Raw genomic sequence first — 20,588 nt, forward strand, 5'->3', positions numbered from 1 at the left:
GAAGGGGCACTGTGTGGAGGGGCCTCCAGGAGGCCAGAGGATCCGTGCTCTAGTCACTGAGATAGTCAGGGGCACACAATTCACCACAGGTGACACACCTGGAAAATTCTAAGGTATGATCAGTTGGGGGTCTCCAAGTTTGAGGAGCCTCAGTCACTGAATGGCTCAGTGGGAGGTACCCAAGGGGCTCAGCCACAGGAGGGTGGAGTAACTGGAGGGAGACTGGAAAAAGAGGAAGAGGCCCAGACGAAAACATTGGGTTTTTATTACATTTCATTACAAAGGGCGCAAAAATACAAAGAAGCGTCTGCGCCAGAAGGTAGGGCGGGCGGCCGTGCGTGCCCTGAGCAACCTGACCCCCAACTGCGGTGCCCACGCGCACGGCCCACAGACATCCGCAGCAGTGGAGTGCGCATGCTGGGGGCAGAGCCAGCCTGGGCACAGGGAGGGGAATGTGGGACCAGCCATTTGCATATATCAAAGGGGCTGCCCATCCCATGGTGACCTGTTTCCAACTAAGGGGTGAGATGGGGCCTGAGAAACAGCCTGGCCTCATATCCCCCTGTGATCAGAACTGCTGGGTTGGATTAGGCTAGGCCTTGGTCACCCTGAAATTCCAGAGCCCCAAGAGATGGGCAAGACCTTGCCCCATGTGATGGATCCCTAGCCCCAAGGAGGGGCTAAATGCAGAAGGGGCAGCTGGTACCATCATGGGGCTGCTGCTGCCCCCACCCTGCCCACGAGGTTGGGCCCCTGAGCCCAGCAGGGTTGAGAAAAAGAAAAACTGAGGTTCAGGGCACCCCATGGCCTTGGGAATACCCCAGCACCCAGGCTCCAGAGGATACAAGTCCTCCATCTTCTGCCCTGACAGGGAGACATGGCTATGACCAATGGGTGGCAGGCATTTGTGCCACGCTGAGGGCCATGCCTGAGACAGGAATGATCAGGGTCTCCAAATCACCTACCAGATCCCTGAAGGAAGAGAAGCAAGCCCCTGGGAGCCAAGGTGAAAGGGGTATAAAAAGGACCAGATGCCACCACACTAGCGGCAGCGCACACGGGGTAGACACAGTGTCCTCACCTGGACAGGGAGAACAGCCAGGCCTTGGGCACGTATGTAACCCCAAGCCTGTGCACACAGCTCCATCAAGACCACCAATGACCCCAGCAGCCCTATCAGCCTGTGCTGAATCTTCTCTGCAAACACAGAAAATTCAGAATGCAGTGAACCAACTCTAGGCCCACTGTGAGCAAACAGTTGCCCACTCTTGTCCTGAGTGCACGGAATGTTGACTCTCGGCACCAGGCCCAGTGTGACAGCAGTCAGCCATTCTTGGTTGCTGTGCAGTAGCCTTTGGGTCTCGCTAGGGGGCTCCCCTGTTTAAGTCTTCCAAAGAGCTGAAGGCTAGGCTAAGTGCCAATGGACTGCTCAGAGCAGCACTACATAGTGCTGCAGAAGGGACATGGCGGGGCCTTGGGTCAAGGGGACAAACCATTTCTTAGGACAGGAAGGGGCTGGGTCCAGCTGCATTGTTCTGTGGGGCTCTGGGTAGATAACTACTGCCCAAGAGGCTGTAAAAGGGTAAACTGAGGCAGCTGGGCATAGTGTAATCAAGATGCCCCCATCTTGTTTCTAATTCAGGGAAGTGAGTTGAAGAGCCACATGGCTGAGGGGTTCAGCTGAAGTTGGTGACACATAGACAAGATTGAGGGGAAAGGCCAGGCCTGGCTCACACTCTGACGTCTCAAGGGCCAGGTGTTTAATCCTGTGCCGGGAGAGCACAGATGTGGGCAGGGGGGCTGCTCCCAGCACAGTTCAGTGGCTCACAGTACATGCAAGTCACCAGCCGAGGCCCCCACAGCCTTGAGCTATCATCTTGGGATGTGTTGGCAATACGGGGGTATTATCAGACAGGTGACAAAGATACCCCCCTGGAGTCCCCAATAGCAGCCAGGCCCAGGGAAGAGGAGGGCGAACCCTTACGGAACATGCATGCACCCGGGAGAGGCTGAGACAGGGATTATCACCTCATCACAGAACTTGGCACTGAACTAGTCACATTAACACAGCTCCATGTACTCTTGGCAGAGGGCATTGAAGGCCCGGGCCACCAGCGTATGAGGGCCATGTCTGTCCTGCTCTAGCTCACTGAGAACTTGGAAGGCCAGTGACGGGTTACTGGGAAGCCTTGCCCGGGAACGGTATCGTTAAGGCCATTTGTTCAGACTTCTACAATTCGAAGAGAATCAGACCCCATTCATGTGTACTTTCTCTTTTGTTTTTTAAGACAGGGTCTCATGCAGCTCAGGCTGGCCTTGATATCCCAATCCTCCTGCCTCCAGCTCTCCAGTACTGGGTGACAAGTGGCCACCACACATGTTTAATATTGATGATGATGATAATGCTCCCACTATTCCCTTCAAGCCCTCACCATGGTGACAGAAAGGCCTGAGACCTGGACAGGTGAACTGGACAAACCAATGCTGTATCCCCAAGTCCAGGGGGGGAAGGGGGGACGGTGATGAAAGGGCAGCAGCTTTCTCATGCAGGCAGCCACCTAGTTGCTTGGAGAAAGATACACACAGCTCTTGTGCTTCCCAACCCCCAGCATGGGCAGTGGGCAACACCATAGAGAAACAAGCGAAGGCATGGGCCTATGGGACAGAGGCATGTGACATGTCAAGCCCCGCCACTTATCACAGAGACACCAGCAGATACCAGCTACCCACTGAGGCCTGGCAGACACCTTACAGATACTCAGAGGGAGAGTGTTCTCCGGAGGCCCCAGTGAAAGCCAAGGCCTGTTCCCAGAAATCTGTTCTGAGGTTCTTACAGACATGCCCAGCCACTAGGACCTTGCATCCAGCCCCATCCCTGCCCACCCAGCTCTTTGAGTAAGCCCACGTCTGGGTGAGCAGCCCAGGTGCCCCCCGCACACCCCCCAACTTGCAAGTGCTTCAGGCAAGTATTCCAGTTAGCTTTAAAAAATGTCAAGAAGGGATGGGGGGGGGTTAACATGCTGCCAGGCAAGTCTGGGGGGTCAGCTATCAAACGCCAACAGAAACTGAAGAGAAAGCAGACCCCACTAAGGGCTGCCGCCACCTGAGCCCCAGATCTTTAATAGGAGTAGGGACTTAGTTATGGGGCTGGGAAAAGTGAGGAGAATGCACAGGTGGCCTGTGACTCTGTCCCCGCACCACCATGCTGATCACTGCCCAGCAGTGGCCAAGAAGGGGCACCGGCTGCTTCAGTGGGCTCTGTCCACACCACATTCGGTCATAGGTCAATTGTCGCGCTCTGAGAGCGCTCAGAAATGTAAAAGGCAGCCATCCAAACAGTGTTTACTCTGGTCCAGGTCTGCCCCTTGGCTCTGCTGTTTTGCCCTGGGCACGGTGGGCATGCATGACCTGACCAGGGCTAGGATGGCGGTAGGGGGTGGGGAGGCAGTGACAGCTGAGAACAGTCGAATGGATGGCGCACCTCAGCCTCTGGGGCGCTCCAGGCCCACACCCCAGCCCTCCTCGTGCAGCACATCTGGGAGGAGTGACACTTTGGGTGTCTTGGAAGTGGTCCACTGATGAGGGGCTCTCACATCCCAGTGCGGGTGAGGGAGTGAGCATGGGGAAAGTCCATGGGGCCAGGTGCTCACAGCCTCTGCGATCAGCCTGCCCCGGGCGGATGGATGGACAGACAGACAGCCAGCCTAGTACACAACGGCCTCACGCCAGGCATCATGAGAGGCGAACAACCGGGGTGCGGCTGGCAGGGGGCGCTGGGCAGCATTGCAAGCTCAGAACCACAAGCTTGGCCGTTGGCAAAGGGGGGCGGCATTGCCATCCCCGGTTTTGGGGCAGCGCTGTTGGAGACTGACCAGCGGCAGGTGGCGGGCACAGCCACTCACAGCCGGTCCATTCGAAAGGTGTCCTCGGTGGCTGGGTCGGCTAAGACCATATCGGGGTCATTCAACATATGAAGTCCGTCCAGGGTTAGAGGATCAATCTTCAGCTCGTCCAGTGGAAACTGGTGGTCCGAATCAAAACTGACGTCACTGACCCCTGCCAGCGTGCTGCTCAGTTCCTTAGAGAGGCTCGGGGGCGACTCTCCTGTCACTGTCGGGTAGGGACAAATGATATGGCTCAGTCTTGGCTCCAGGGAACCAGACACCAGGCCGTGTTAGATGCAGGGGTGGAGGGGACAGCTCGCCCCAGGGATTTTTCTGCAGGGCGAACATCAGAATATCTGGGGTGTTTTATGTACCATCATGGTAGAGCAGACACTGGCACTGACTGGGCTGGCCAGGGACATGGCTCAGCAGTCTCAGAGCATGAGCTGGTTCCAGCCCTGAGGACAGAGACCAGACGGCTGCAAAGCCACATGCTTGGTAGCAGATGACAGTGTGACCTGCAGGACACGCCCTCTGACTGGGTGTCTGAGGTGCACAGGTGGGTCCTCCCCATGAGGACCCAGCTCCTTTTATTCAGGGAGGTGCCTGCCAGGTCCCCAGACCTAGAAATGAGATTATTCTGTCTAGGATGATGGGCCTATTAGCTTAGATGTGGCTCTAAGCACAGAGGCCGTTCTATGAGCCACGGGGTTACTGAGGATTCACCCTCTGCCCTGGGTGTGACACTGTGCCCAATAGACCTAGACTACACAGAAGCTCTCCATTTTCAGGGTGTATAAGATGAAGGCAGGCGGCTATGGGGACTTGGGTGGGGCAGACACTGGAGAAGCTGGGTTCTGGGCCGGATGGAGCAAGGCCTGGTCATACTGCGCTCAGAGGGCCTTGGTGTGTGATGACTCTCCCTGGCTGGAGATGAGAACAGGGTCATAAAGGAGGACTTGGATCCCAGTGGGAGGCGAGAAGGGAGAGGGAGCACAGCTGCAGTGTGAGGAGACACTGAGGGGTAGACCTCTCATGTTTGCAGTGGGGTTCAGGGACTGTCTGGGCCTTCTGTCCCCCATCCTGTGGAGGCTAGCCTCGGCTCCATCCCCTTGTCTGGCAGGGGGACCTGTGAGGATAGTTTTTATGCCCCGCCACCCCAGGCCTCACCCGTGAGGATGATGTTGGGGATTCCGCCGTGGCCCGTGTAGCCGAGCTGCTGCGGGTCCTGAAGGCCTGCGTGGCTCCCGCTCAGACCCATCACGGCAGCCTGGGAGTAGTTGAGTGTGGAGCCGGGGTTGTACAGGCTGCTGGAGCTGATGGCGTTCTCCATCATGTTGAACTGTTCCAGCTATGAAGGGAACCAAGAGAGACTGTAAGGTCAATGGACAGCAAGGTTTCTCCCACCCCTGAGTCTGCTCCTCGCACCCACAGCCTCGCTGGAAAGATGGCAGATGGAAGATGAATGGCAAATGAAACTCCAGGCCACCACCAAATCCTCCCGGCTTCTCCATCGGGCAGTCCCCACCATGTTACTGCATGGTGCTTGAGTCCTGCTCTTCCTCCCTGTGACCTTGAACTCCACTCTGCTGGGTGAACATAGGTCAAGGGGGTGTGGCCAAGTCATCGTCAGGGCCTTTGCTTCCACAGCCCGCCAGCAGGATGCGGGTAGAGCAGTGAGGCCCGGGTACCCGCTCACCTGGCGGGACAGAGCATTGGCCTGCCTGGCTGTCATCTGCTGCTCATAGTACGCATCCCCAAACACGCTGCCCAGGGTGGACGTATGCTGTGGACAGAAGAGAAGCCCGCTGTGGTTGCAGCCTGAGGCCCAGGAAGCAGTGGGGCGTGCTGCCTGTGCTGGGGTTCCTGAAGTCTGTGTCTTCCACAGCCCAGCTGTATGGGACAAAGACCCCTGGGGACTCCAAAAGGGTGGAGATCACAGACAGTTCTCTTGGGAGTGCTCAGGGGAATGCCTTGACCCTAGGGTGATTGTTTCTTGCCATACCCACTCTCAGGGGCTTCTGATACTCCCCAAAGCACTGCCCCATCTATGCCCCTCCAAGAGCCTGATATAGGAGACATCACTTCTTAGGGAGCAGGGGCTTCGAGGGAGGTGCTGGCTGACCCTGACCGGAGGACTGACCAGAGGGCGTGTACTTGCCCTGTTAGGGATGCAGTATGGTCTTGGGGACGTAGGGCATAGGACACACTCTCTAGACAGTTCAGTGCATAGGACACAGCAGGGGACAAGTCCCTGCCTGGGGCTGCCTGCCTGAGACCCCAGGCGCTGTGGGGTTGAAATCCTATCACACTTGCTTACTAGCCAAGGGTTAATTTAGGGCTGGGCTCTTTAGGGGTTGGGGAAGCTAGAGAGGAGTTCCTGTAGGGAGGAGTTCCTGGAGGAGGGAGTTCCTGGAGCTGGCTGGGACATGGACAAAGGGTCATGAATGTAGCTAAGTCACACCCAAGGAACCTAAAGGTCCCAGCTACACTTGTGGCCATCACAAGTCAGATCCCAGATACTCCTGAGTGCACTGTGCAGCGTAACTGCCGTGGCCTCCAGCTCCCTATGAGCTTCACCTAGGCTGAGTTCAGTCTGGTCCCTGAGAGGTGGCAGACTTTACTCAATCAAACCCTGCTACCATGAGACCCCACAGCAGCTGAAGGTTTCATTAAAGGGTAGGGACAGGGCTTCTGAGATGGTGGCTGGTTCTGCCTCAGAGTCTTGTGAGGCTGCCCTTGTAGGAAGCAACTTACAGGTGGACTTAACCTGCTGAGGCACAGGCCTGGCTGGAAAGCCATGATGTATGTGGAGAGGGGACATTGGGCATGAGAGAACACATGGCCAAGGCCCGATGGGTGTCTAAGAAAACCCAATGGAAAGCCAGCTGTGGTTATGCCTGGCACCTTTGGGTTCTGGGAGAAACTTGTGCCTCTGCAGCCTCCCACTGGGGTCAAACACCCCAGTGGTCTTGTCCAGAACAACATGATACACCTGCTTCCCATATCAGAGATGCACAGAGACAGGTTGAATTAGACAGGATTTTTAAGGACGTCCCACGATTTTTCAGAGACAGTGAACTGTGGACTTCTACTCTGTCCTTCCTGCCTCCCTGTGTCCCCAGAGCCCAAGTGCTCAGTGTGAATGGACCGAGGTGCTGACACCAGGTGAAGAAGCAGGTGGATGGTCACCATAGGGGACCTTATCCTTGTCTTTGTTCCCCAGCACCAAGGCAGCCTGGTGCTCCTGCCTGGTGTTCCTGCCTGGTGAGCCTGCCTGGTGCTCCTGCCTGGTGCTCCTACCTGGCAAGAACCTATTGCTCCTGTACTAGGGCTGAGAACAGTTTCAGGACGTGGGGAACTACAAAGGCCAATACAAGTCTCTCTGCCTAGTAATTTTAGGGTGGGGTGGCCCCAGGATGGTGAGGCCCTGACAAGTTCTGCTGTGACCGAGTCACTCCTCAGCTCAGTAAGGAATGAACAGGGCAGGGAGCCACACCACAAGGAGAAATGAGAGACATTTGCTTTGGCTGAGCTGGACCAAAACAGCAATCAGAGGCCTGGCCTGGTGAGGGCTCCGGGCTCTGCTGCACAACTGCTTCCTGACAGCAGAAAACCTGGCTCTGGGTGGCTGGGCTGGCACTTAAGTGTCACCTTCACACTGAGGAGGCTGAGGCAGGAGGATTCAGAGTTTGAGGCCACTTGGGCTACACAGTGAATCCAGGGGATTGCCTGGGGAACATAGACCCTGCCACAGGATAACTGATCACATTATGGACTCTGAGATGGTGTTATTTACTGGAAAAACCTATTTTTAGTTGTGGTGAGGCTCAGCCTTAGCACAAAACTGTAATCCAACAGCTTTTTGCTGGAACACTGCAGAAATTAAATAGTCACCCATAGGGCAAGGGGGGGGGGCAGAAGGTGAATATAGTATTAGTAAGAAAAGGACCATAGGGGTTGGAGAGATGGCTCAGTGGTTAGAGCTCTTCCAGAGGTCCTGAGTTCAATTCCCAGCAACCACATGGTGGCTCACAGCCATCTGTAACAGGCAATGGGATCTGATGTCCTCTTCTGGTGTGTCTGAAGACAGCTCCAGTGTACTCACATAAAATATGAAAATAATTCTTTAAAGAAAAGAAAAAAGGAAAAACCACAGAGAGTGAACGGGCATCAAGAGGCTGGCTAGGGCACAGGAAGCGAAGTGAGGGACATTCAGTCTGAAGGGTTTTTTTTTCTAGGGAGAGAGGCATTGCTCTGGGACATTGGTGGAGGGTCATTTGCAAGCTCCTCTGCCTCTCTAAGCTCATACCCCCTGCCCCTGACATCTTCATTGGTAAAATTGAACAAATAAAATTTTATTAAAAAAAACACAACCCTGTCTCAAAGCACAACTCAGTCAGAGTCAGCCAAATGAGGCTATAGACTGTCATTGACAACAGATCAGGGACCAGGGTGGAGGCAGAGCAACCACAGGCTGGCTGACCGCCTCCCCTGAGCCCCAGAGAGGCTCCACCTTAATCTTCGAAGGTCTGGGAGCTTCAGGTTCCACACTCTGGGGCTATTCTGGTGTCCTGAGTACCTTAGAGCACGCCTAGTAGGGGCAGGGCCCAGACTGATGGAGGACAGATGGCATGGGGTGGAGGACAGCACTGGGGAGCACTGGGCACATGGGACACAGGAAGTGGCACAAGGCCAGGAGTGGGGACCTTACCTGTGGGGAGCTTCCGGGGGAGAAGCCTTGGTTGGAGACTGGAGACGTGGGAGACTGGGTGGCCGGCGACCCTGCACTCGTGCGGTATTGCAGAGCTGGTGCCTGTGATGACAAAGAGCTCATGCTTTACTGACTCCCGCACTGACTCAACAGCCCTGGGCATGATGCCTGGACCCTCAACAATGGACGCCACACAGGTGGTCAGTGGCTTGTGGGGATCCAAGTGTCTACCATGAGCTCTGCAGTGGAGAATGTGACTGTGAACCTGGTTTCTCAGGGCAACCGCACACACAGGACTGCAGGGCCCACCTGGAGCTCACAGCAAGGACTCCTGCTGATGCTAGGCCTGACCCTGTTAGAGTTGAGGGCTTCAGGCACAGTGCCCTCTGGATGCACCTGGATATCCCCAACACATCTGCACATCCAGACTGTGATCCACACACTCCTAAAAGCACAGCAAATTAACACACATACAATTGGCAATCACCCAAATAACCCTACTTATAAACAACCTCCCATGGATGAACACCCCCCCCATGCATGAGCATATACCCCACTCACGAACACATCCCACTCACAAACACACATCTCACTCATAAACACACCTGACTCATGAACACACTCGCCCACTCATGACACACACATGGAGGGCCCAAGGCCCTCCTCTCAGTCTTACCGAGGTGGCGTCGATCCCCATTGGCGGCTGGCCTGGGTTCTCTGTAGGGGACTGGGGAAGAGTGGATGGTACGGTGACAGACAAAGGCGGCAGCTGGGACCCCCGAGTCAGGCTGGCACTGGGCAGCAGTGGACCACCCTGGGGGAGCCCCACAGACACCTGTGGGGGCGGGGGCTGCTGCTGGGATACAGGCGGGGGTGGAGGCGGCGGCTGGGGCTGCGGAGGAGGCTGCTGTGAGCCAGCCTGGGTGAAGAAGGCATAGGGCAGCTGCTGCTCCAATGACAGGGCATCCATGGCCACGGCCTGCAGAGGACAAAGGTGAAGAAGAGACGCTGGCCCGGTGTCAGTGGGGGCATGGCAGGAACTCTGTGGCTCTGTTCTCCCTGGAGCAAGTGAGCCAAACTTGGTGAGGGCAGATCTTACACAGGGAGCAAATAAATAGGGAGAAACCCCGGCAGGGGATGTCCGCCTGCCATGCAGCACTCGGGAGGCCGAGGCAGAGGTCACTGTAAGTATGGAGCCCACCTAGGCTGCTGTAACGAGTGTCTGCCTAGTCACTCTGATGCCTGCTGATGCCCTTGGGCCACTCCAGTGACAGGAGACGGGACAGAAGACCGAGGAGCCACCCTCATCTGCTCAGTACCACGAGCCTGGTCTCAAAACCAGAAACACCATAAAATCTGCTTCACGGAAACACCGAGCCGTGCAGCTTCTGTTCAAACGTTTGTTGCTAAGTCCAAAGGGAGCTGGAGGGCTGGCTCGGATAGAGCACTGAGCGCTCCTACAGAGGGCCTGGGCTCAGATTCCAGACCCACATGGTGGCTCTTAACCACTCAAGAACAGATGTACACATGAAGATAAATACATACGTAAAGAAAACTGGTAAAAGCAAGACCAAGGTCAGGACTCCACAGGCAGGGTTGGGGTGGTAGATTCTCGTGTTCCCGCCCACCTCACCCTCGCACCTGAGTGATGGGTGACACTTGCTGGGCCTGCTGCCGCCTGGCCTCTGTGCTCAGGGACAGGGGGCTGACGACTGCTGGCCGGTGCTGTGGGGAAGAGCTGGGAGTGTTCATACCTACAAAGGAAAAAGGGGCTAGGGACAGGCGGCCACACCACAGCCCAGCTGCCCATGGGAGAAGCTGCCTGTGGCCAAACCTGGGATGGAGCTCTGAGGAGGGTCCCGTCAGTGACCATCCTAGTTTTCGCAGCTTGGTAGCCTAGTTTCTTCTATCTGCAGACTTTAGTAGCCCAAGGTGTGTCGCATGGCCTCAGCCAATCAACACTGCTTCCAAAGTAACCAATCAGCCCATCAGGGATCTTGAACACTATCCTAGGAAGTACTTGCTGCCCATAGTTGGTAGAGTGGAGTTCTCAGTGACAGGGTCCTAGGAGCCCTGATATCCTCTGATGACGGGGTAGTGGGTGTGTGTCCCTACACCAATGTCATGGTATTTCCTGGCTTTAGAATATGATATGCCTCTCTACTGCAACGCACACACGCACACACATACCATACACTCACATAAAACATGTTATATAGTGTGAGAGTGTTCCGCCTGAATGTATGTCTGTGCATCATGTGTGTGCCTAGTGAGTTGTGGAGGAAAAAAGGCCCCAAATCCTCTGGGAGTTATGGTGGCTGGGAGTCACCCTGTGGGTGCTGGGAACTGAACCTGGGTCCTCTGTAAGACCAACAACCGTTCTTATCTCCGAGCCGACTCTCCAACCTCCTTTTAATTAATTTCTGTTTTTTTTTTGTTTGTTTGTTTTTGTTTTTTTTTTTTTTGAGACAGGATTTCTCTGTGCAGCCCTGGCTTTCCTCAAACTCACTCTGTAGACCAAGCTGGCCTTGAACTCACAGCCAACTGCCTCCCTCTGTGTCCCAAGTGCTGAGGTTAAGCTGATGCACCACTACCACTTTATATCTTTGTTTTCTTTTGAGATAGATTTATGTGTAGCTCATGCTGTTTCAAGCTAGCTATGTACGAGGGAGACCTTGAACTCTTGAGCCTCCAGCCCCTAGTCCTAAGGTAACAGGTGTGAGCCAGTTTTTGCTGTACTAGGGCTCAAACACAAAGGCTTTGTGCATGGTAGGTGGCACTCTGCCAACTGAGTTACTAGCATTGTACCAGATAAGCTTCAGGGTACCAAGCTGTTCCTATCATTTAACACAATGCTAGCCTGGGACAAACGAGGTAGTCCAGGCTGGCTCTGGTGCCAGAGCAATGGCCAACTCGTTTTTCAGCACAGATCTCAGGTCTGTGCCATCATAAGCCCATCTCCCTTTCTGTCTTGGCTTGGGCAACTCTATCCTATGGGAGGTTGGGTTTCTGTTACACCAGGGCCCTCCCCAGTCACTACCCAAACTTGTTCTTTCCTGTCAAGGCATTTCTTGATGACCCAGTGCCCTTCATCCACATCCTTCTTTGGCACCTTCAAGATGACGGAGCCCCCCTCCCAGCACTCCCCTTCCAAAGCTGCCTGAACTGAAACCAGAATCCTTACTACCCTGCCCTAGCCCTGCCTTGGAGTAACAGGCCTGTACCCGCCAAAGCCTCTGTGGGCCTCGCTGCCCCTTCCCTCACCCCGCCTGCCCCCAGGGGTCTAATCCCTGAATGCTGAGGCGATGAGGAACTTGGGTGAGATCAAGGGCACTGGGCAGAGTGGGGGCCTGTTGCCTCATCCTGGGCACCAGGCCAAGCAGGCACCAGGCCCCTTTGATGACAGGGGGAGCCCTGAGGGCCCTGCATTTGACATCCCTCTCCCCAGGTTACTAGGACGCTGACTCCTCATCAGGAGCTATCAGATATAAACAGCAGAGGCCTCAGTGAAGTCAGGAGCACAGGGAGGGCTTGGCACCATCACACCGGGTAAGGCTGCCCGACTCACCAGACCTGGAGCCTGCCTGCCCTGGGCACCTGGTTTACTTTGCTCCTGTTCCACTTTGTGGGTGGGAACACACCCAGTATTCCTAGGGGAGACAACAGGGCAAGGGGCCTTTGTGCCTGTGGCAGGCACTTGTGCAACAGCCTACACTTCCCCTGGGATCCTGGTTGGCTCTCTCCTATTCAGTCCTGTGGTGACGGTGGTGTCGGTGGCCAAGCCTGGTTCTGCTATAGGACTGTCACTAGAACCCTAGGCAGGAGAATTTGGGAGGCAGCGCTCAGAGTGTAGTTGAGTCCAGGACTTCTGAGTGACAGCTCCCTCCTGTGTCTGTCAGGGCTGAGGTACTTCCTGTTCAGATCTGGAGCAAATGCTGGGCCCGGCAAAGACGCACAGCACAGGTAGGAGCTCCATAAGAAGTGGATGTGAGGCTGGAGAGACGACTCAATGGTTAAAGGCACTGGCTGCTCTTGCAGAAAACCTGGGTGTAATTCCCAGCACCCACACGGGCTCATAATACCTGTCCCTCCAGCCCCAGGGGACTGTACAGCTTCTTCTGAGCTCCAAGGGCACCAGCCACACATACAGAGCACAGACATGCAGATAGGCAAACACTCACTCATAAAGGAAGCATGGTAAGTACATGTGGAAAGTGGAGGCTTGGCTGGCAGCACCTTTGTGGCTCAGTAAACTGCTTACCTAGAACACAAGGTTGGGGTTAGTCCCTAACGCTGCATTCACCAGTCAGAGTGATGCATGCCTGTCACGCTACACTTGGGAGACTAGGGCAGGAGGACTAGGAATTTGAGGTCTTGCCTGACTACACTGCAAGTTCTAGTCCAGCCTGGGCTACATGAGACTGCAATTTCAACAACAAAACAAACAGAAGTGAGGGGGCTGGAGAGATGGCTGGGGTGGGGCTGGGACACCTGCTGCTCTTGTGGGGTCCCAGGACCTTCTGGCTTCAGCATGATCCATGTGTATGTTCACACACAGGACCACAGGACTGCAAGTGGGGCAAATGGCCAGGCAGGACCTACTGTAGAACAAAAAGATGGTAGCCTTTTCCATTTTTTAAAAAACCTTTTTGAGATAGCATCTCACTAAATAGCCCAAGCTGGCCTAAAACTTAATGTAACTCTCCTGCCTCAGCCTCCTGAGTTCTGGGATGACAGGTATGAGACATTATGCTTTGCTTGATTAAAAAAAAAAATAATTGGCATGGCGGTGCACATCTTTAATCCCAGCACTCAAGAGTTGGAGTCACAAGTTCTAGCACAGCCAGGCCTACACAGCAGGACCCCAGTTTAACCCTTCCCTCCAAAGTCATTTTTGAAGTTGTGTTTGTGTGTGTGATGTGTCTGTGCACGCAGGTGGCTGTGAAAGCTCCCAGGATTCCCTGGGGCTGCAGTCACAGCTGGGAGCCATCTGTTGTGGCAGTGGGGCTGAGCTCAGGTCCTCTGGAAGAACAGCAGGGCCTGGGCTTGCTTTTTAAAAAAACAATTTTTAAATGAATTTCTCTGTGGGGCTGGGCTCGTATAGGCACACTGGGACATGTGTACTGGTCTGAGGACATGCTGAAGTTGCTTTTCTCCCTGTACTGTTTGTTCTGGGGCTTGAACACAGGTCCTAAGGCTTGGTTCACATGTCTTTACCCACTGAGCCATGTCAACAGCGCCAAGGCTTGCTTGCTTGATTTACAGATAGGTTCTCAATGTGTAGTGCTAGCTGTCCTTGAACTCATAGAGATCCACCTTCCTCTGTCTTCTGGGATACTTCATACCTTGCCCCTCCCCCACCTCCTGCTTGATTTTCAAACATGAGTTCAAAGTGCCTAATAAACATGAACATGCATGTGCACACACACTCACAGACGGGGAGGCACACACACACACACACACTCATGCATACACACATACAGACCAACAGACACACATGTATCCATGCAAGAATACAGACACACACTCATGCACACATATACTCATGCACACATACATATAGACCAACAGGCACAAACGCATGCACACATACATACATACATACATATAGACACACACACACACACACACACACACACACACACACAGCAGTGGGTCAAAGAATTCACACTTCCAGCTGGTATGTTTAGCCCTGGTCTGCTGACCATGAACATGAGGGCATTTTTAGTCCTTGCCTAAGCACCATCACATCCAGAGAGGCCAGATGGGCAGGAAGCCACATGGGTATCCTGCTGGCGGGTTTCTCTGCCCAGCCTGGATCACCTTTGGAGCAGAGCCAGCTGGAGGGGAAGTCTGAGCAGGGAAGGGTGGGGCAGGCTGGCCAGGTGGCAGTGCCCTGGCTCTGGCACATAAGCCCTGGTGGTGCAGCCCTGAAGGCCTTTGGAGTACAGCCAGAAATGGCCACCTGGGTCACTTTGCTGTGTACTGGTCCTCAGACAATATGGGGCAGGGGCTTGGTCTCCCAGCTCCTCTCCCTCACCAGGGTCTGGCAGCAGGAGGGGAGGTGGAGACTATCTGTGTGTGCCAGGGCCTGGCTTCAACTAGAAGGTGCTCAGAAAATACGTCCGTGTGAAGGGGACTGGCTGGCTCTTAAACAACCACACATGGCGTATGTTACCGGTCAGGGTTGGCCACCCCAGTGAGCCAGCAACAGTGTCACATAAGCTCTTTCCCTAAGCTTGTTTACCCTGGAACTACAGCAGCTGGTGTGGAGCCCCGGATCCAGAGGTACAGAAAGATTCAGAGAACAAGGATCTGGATATGGCAGCCTCTGTGCAGGGCTTCTAGACCCTCCCTGGTTCCCTTGGCCTCACAGCCGGGGACTGAAAGGCACATGCCTGGCTGTGAAGATCCAAAGTCCTGCACACCCTCATACCAGGGTCCTACTCTGGTCCTATCTGCTTACCTGGAAGCCTAGAAAAGGAACCGAGGAGGTAGTATGTGTGGCCCGGGGCAAGTCACTGGTTGGACACCCGTGGACCAGCCCATTTCTGCCTTGAGCTGAGCTGAGCAGACACAGGCCCCAGATTTTAGCCCCAGCCACAAGTGACCTTTGTGTTCCATCTCAGGAAAGAAAACACCCCAGGCACACTAGCACCTTCCCATATGCCACCCCCTCCCTGGGCTGGCATCAGTGACAAATCAGTGACAAGCTTGGAGGACCCTGATTTCAACTCCCCACATAAATCCTGCCTCAGTGATCCTTACCAGCCCCTAATCCCAGGTCTGGAGAACAACTCCACACAGAGCCCCCCACATGAACTGTAGCCCCCACCCTTCATGTGTGTTTCCTCTACCCCTCCCCATCTGTCTTTATCCATGTTGCCACCTATAGCCCCAGTGGCCTGGGGACACTGTAGCAGTGGAAGGCGCTGGCTGGGGCAGTGTAAATGAGCAGGACAGCTTGTGCAAAGGCCCTGGGGTGAGCGGTGCAGCTGAGAGGTCAGGCTGGGAATGGGGTGGAGGAGCTTTCATGGGGTGTGGCAGGAGCAGAAGATGGAGGTGCACAGGCTCTGGGTCATGGCAGGGCTGACCGGGATGCCGCAGGTGAGCAGGTGGTGAAGTAAAGAGGACAGAGCCACAGTGACCAGAAGAAGCACTGTTGAGTCAAACAGGGGGATGGGCAAGAAAGTGGGCATTGCCAGGAAAAGGGGAGGGTGGCCTGGAGAGATGGTCCAATGGTTAGGGGCACTGGCTGCTCACAACTGTCCATTAACTCCAAATCCAAGGATCCAGCGCCCTCTTCTGGGATTAGCAAGTACTGTGCACATGTAGTGCACAGTCAGACATGTGGGCGAAATCCCAATACACATAAAACCTTTCATTTTGATTAAAAAAAAAAAAAGCAGCTCAAAGACATCAGCATTCCCTCCTGGCTCCCACCCTGAAGCTTGGCGCTTCCTGGCAAAGCCCCAATGCCACAGCCTGATTCCTGGGGGCAGGTGTGTCACCCCAGCCACAGACCTATCAACTCTTCACTCCAGTGCATACTGCCCGGTGGGGACAGCATGGGGGCCTTACCCTGGCCTGCGCCGCCAACGCCCAGATGTGCAAGGCTGCCGGTGCTGCTGGAGCTGGTGAGAGCAGGGAATGGCGGCTCCTCAGGGTCCAGCGGTGTCGGGAGGGGGGAAGGGAAGTGGATGTTGGTGAGGTCAGGAAGGGAGCCCCCAGTGTTGTGGGTAGCAGGGATCAGGGCTGTTGTGTTCTCCTGGTCTGCAGATGGAAAGATGCTGGGAAAGGCCAGATGGGGGGGACAGGACATAAGGTCAGGGACAGTGACTAGCAGGCCAGCCCTGCCAACCCAGGACAACTGCAGTGGAACAGGAGAGCCTGGGGAGGTCAGTGGATACAAAAGACGACCCTTTAGTGAGCCCCAAGCACAATAGGACCTCAGGCTGGAACAGGGGTCACGATGGCCAGGACTTCCTGGGTGCCCTCTGGTGACATGTGTATGATCTCCCGTGCCAACAATGCCGGCTTGGAGAGAGAGAAGAGCCCTGAGGAGCAAAGGGGAGGAGGGGGGCCCGGATAACTTACTTGATTCCAGGGACTTCACAGGACTTGGGCCTGGAACCAGCCTGAAAGAAAGCAGATGGCAGGTGGCAGGCATGGCTTCCTGTGTGCTGAGCCCAGTACTGTCTTTCCTACCCCATCTAGGACAGTCATCGGCCATGTAGTGCAGGGACAGCTTCAAGGAGCCCCAGGGAGAGCCAGGAGCTATAAGGAGGGGTCTTCCCACACCTTCCCCAGATCTGGTAGCTAATCTTGTGTGTGGCCATATCTAGGGCATTTTGTAGCCCCATGTCTAGGGAACCTTGGCTGCCTGGGGTGTCTGGCTGCTGCAGGGTAGAGACCCTGGTCCTTTAGGGGCCAGTGCTGCAGGCTGGAGCGCACACCAGAGGGACACAGGGCAGGTAGACAGCACCTGGGGGCTTCCCTGAGGGTGGCTTGTGACCAGCAGACTTGGCAGGGAACACAGAAACAATGGATTTGAACAGATCTGCAGAGTAAACATTTCTCATATTATGGGCTGGGTAGTTACATACATATACATTACTACATATGAGGAAGCTTTACAAAAGCTTTCTGGGTCAGTAGTATGTCTTAGCCAGTAAAAGGGCTTGCCACATAGGCTGATGGTCTGAGTTCAATTCCCAGGACCCACATGGCAGGAGGAAAAACACCAAGTCCTACAGTTGTCGTCTCTCCACACACCTGCCCGGGTGAATGTGCACACAGCACACTTGTGTAAACAATACATTTAAATAATATAATTTTTAAAAAAAGACATGTGTTTCATGAGTTCAGATCCCTGAACAGTTTTCTTAGCTATATTTTAATTTTGGCACATAGCCCAGGTGGGTGCAAATCCTTCCCCCTCCTGCCTCAGCCCTCTAGGTGAGGCCAGCGGTGTGACTCCTGTCTTGAGCTGGAGCTCAGCTGTGACAGGCCACACCTACCCTGCTTCTGAAACTGGACCAACAAAGAGGTCAAAGTTGTGTTTGGAGGGTTAGAAACAGTTTTCTTTCTGGTTTTGGTTTGAGACAAGATTTCCCTGTGTAGCTCTAGTTCTGGCTGTCCTGAAACTATGTAGACCAGGCTGGCCTTGAATTTACAAGGGCTCCACATGCCTCTACCTCCCAAGTGCTGGGATTGAAAGCATTCACGGCCATCCCTGGCCACATGATTTCTTCAGTGTAGGGAATGGAATCCGAGCATGCTACATGAACCCCCCTCCCCGTCAGCCTCTTTCTTACTTTGATAGAAAAAGATTTTGTTTATTTATTTAGGTTTTTTTTTTTTTTTTTTTTTTTTGAGACAGGGATTCTTTGTGTAGCCCAGGTTACCCTGGTATTCACTCTGTAGACCAGGCTGGCCCTGAACTCAGATTCCTGCCTCTGCCTCCAAAGTGCTCAAACTAAAGGTGTGCATCAACACTGCCTGTCCTTCTTTTCCCAATATTGTTTAGTGTGTATTCTGCCTACATGTCTGACTTATGCTTGTGTTCCTTGTGCTTATAAAGTCAGAAGAGGGCACTGGATGCCTTGGAACTGGATTTACAGGTGGTTATGAGTCACCTTCTGGGTGCTGGGAAACAAACCTGGGTCCTCTCAGGACCAGTCAGTGCCCTTAACCACTGAGCCCCGTTTCCAGCCCCTATATTTTTCTTTCCTTTTTAAGAAAATACTTATTTTATGTATATGAGTACACTGTAGCTGTCTTCAGACACACCAGAAGAGGGCATAGAATCTCATTACAGATGGTTGTGAGCCACCATGTGATTGCTGGGAATTGAACTCAGTTAAGCAGCCAGTGCTCTTAACTGAGCCACCTCTCCAGCCCCACCTATTCCTTTTTTAAAAATGATTTACTTATGTGTGTGCATGTGTGGGGAACTGGTGTCCTGGTGCTATGTGTAACCAGCATATGGAAGTCTAAGGACAACTCGTGGACTTGGTTCTCTCCTACCAAATAGCTCCTAGGGATGGAACTGAGGTTGCCAAACTTGCGACAAGCACCATCATCTGCTGAGCCCTAATCCTGCTTTTACTCTCTTCTCTGAGGCAAGGCCTTGCTCTATGGCCCTGAACCTCAAACACTACTGCCTGGGCCAAGATGTGAGGTGCTGGGGTCCCAACTGGAATGAGTGTCTGTTCCTCACCACCCTAACGGGCCACAAATGTTAACACTTGGCGCTGTTTCTGGGCAGTCTGACAGCTGTTGATAAAAGCCTGGTGCCGGTAAAGCTGAGCGAGACTCCCACCTCAACACGCCACCTGGTCATTTGCTTCCGGCCTGGATTTGAAAAGAACATAAAAAGGTTTGCCTACCAGCAGCCCTTACCTTCTTTGAGTCCCATGACTGCTTAGAAAGGGTCTTGTCTGTCTCGGACCCGGTCTCCTCCATTCCTGGGACGGTGAGCAGTAAGACTGGGTGTAGGGGGAGAGAAGGGTCAGGACGACATGAGTACACGGTTGAGTGACCGCAGGACCCTAACAAACTGGAGGTACTGCTGAAGCTGTTGAAGGGGCTTAATTAACAAGAAAACCTTGCACTGGGCCCATCAGCAGGCTGTGCAGTAGGAAGAGCTGAGATGGCAGCTAGGGCCAGGGCTGAGCAGGGACCCACCCAGCCCCAACCCAGGCCAGGGCCCTGGAGGCCTCAGCTGTATAGGTCAACAGACTCTGCGACTGCCACCTGCCACCCTGGCAGCAAATGCCATCCCTCAGTACCTGGCACTAGTGGCTGGGCTAGGCTTGGGTCCCCACACTGAAGGCTGGTTCTCACCCTATTGCTAAAGCTACCTGGGATTTAACTGATCTACCCAGAGGGTGTGTGCTTGAGAGTGGGCAGACATGTCAAAAGGAACCTCAGGCTAGACCAGGAGGAGGGACTGGAGAGCTCTGAAGGGCATAGTGAGAGGCCCAAGGGATGAGATGGATGGATACTGGTTGATGCCCTGGAGCCAGCCATACCCGAAGTCCACTTTTAGTCTCCGTGAGTGTGTCTTTTTTCCTTCCTTTTTTATTTTATTTTGTTTTGTTTTATAGTGCTGGGGATGGACCCAGGTTCTATTGCTAAGCTGGGTTCTATGTTTTCTGGCTCTTGCCAGGTTCATTTCTTCCCTGGGCCAGGAGAAACAAGGCCGATGGGAAAGAGCTTCCTGGGAAGCACATCAGGTATGGGGAGGCAGCTGGGAAACTTCCGCCCTTGGTCCCTCTAGGGGTATGGGGACAGGGGACATGGGCCTTCCCACATCAAGGCTGGTTGGATTCTGGGTACAGAATCCTGAGAAGGCTGAGATCTCAGATGCATTCCAGAAGCCCTGTGTGAGGAGGACCCATGGTCCATCTGACCTCAACCCTCCTGCACTGCACAGATCTTCATCCTGAAGCACTGCCAAGCAACCCTACCCCCAGGGTGAGTCCTTTAACCAGTAAAAGCCCCTGGGACCCAGTGAACCGCCATAGCAGGCCCTCCCTTAGCATCTGGGTCTCAGAGTCATGAGGGGTGACTTCCCTGGCTTTGGTGTCTAAGGTCCGTGGGTCTGCTTCACAGAACCCAGTCCTAACTCTTCAAGACAATTGATGGAGAAGCTGTCAAGGACTAGCTGCCATATGGGAGCCCAGAAATGGTGGTACAGCCTCAGCTACAGGGTTATATGCATTGCCCCTCCAGTGAGGAAACGCACCCTAAACCTGGGACAGAGAGAGCCCCTTTCTCATACAGGGCTGGACCCAAAGGAAAGAGGAAATAATTCTGGGCAGCAGAGCTGGAATCCTGGACCAAGTGGTACCTACAGCTGTGTGAGTCAGTAAACCATCTCTGCTCTGCTTTTTGAGATGCTGGCATTTCAATCAGTCACAGGTCCAGAACATAGCCAATGTGCAGCAGCGAGAGCCCCCGTGGGAAACATGCTCTAAAAACAT

The 20,588-nt window shown here is 54.1% G+C and overlaps 1 protein-coding gene across 2 annotated transcripts in view; it reads right to left on the reverse strand.

Moving 5' to 3' along the window:
* Nucleotides 1-243: 243 nt before the first annotated feature.
* The window catches only part of CRTC1 (CREB regulated transcription coactivator 1), a gene marked incomplete at its 5' end in the record, with an annotated part of 52,650 nt that continues 32,305 nt past the window's right edge, over nt 244-20,588 (reverse strand). Inside the window, 10 exons of one of the 2 annotated variants that reach the window (XM_080928651.1) lie at nt 244-4,110; nt 5,055-5,235; nt 5,584-5,670; nt 8,599-8,700; nt 9,275-9,325; nt 9,434-9,577; nt 10,240-10,352; nt 16,180-16,388; nt 16,696-16,736; nt 19,003-19,088. In XM_080928651.1, coding sequence (XP_080784777.1) covers nt 3,899-4,110; nt 5,055-5,235; nt 5,584-5,670; nt 8,599-8,700; nt 9,275-9,325; nt 9,434-9,577; nt 10,240-10,352; nt 16,180-16,388; nt 16,696-16,736; nt 19,003-19,088 — 1,226 coding nt within the window. In that variant the 3' untranslated portion in view covers nt 244-3,898. Of the gene's footprint in view, nt 4,111-5,054; nt 5,236-5,583; nt 5,671-8,598; nt 8,701-9,274; nt 9,578-10,239; nt 10,353-16,179; nt 16,389-16,695; nt 16,737-19,002; nt 19,089-20,588 lie in introns of both variants that reach the window. The other variant, XM_080928650.1, reaches the window with a different exon arrangement.

The sequence above is a fragment of the Micromys minutus genome (genome assembly GCF_963924665.1).
Source record: "Micromys minutus genome assembly, chromosome: 14".
NCBI lineage: Eukaryota > Metazoa > Chordata > Mammalia > Rodentia > Muridae > Micromys > Micromys minutus.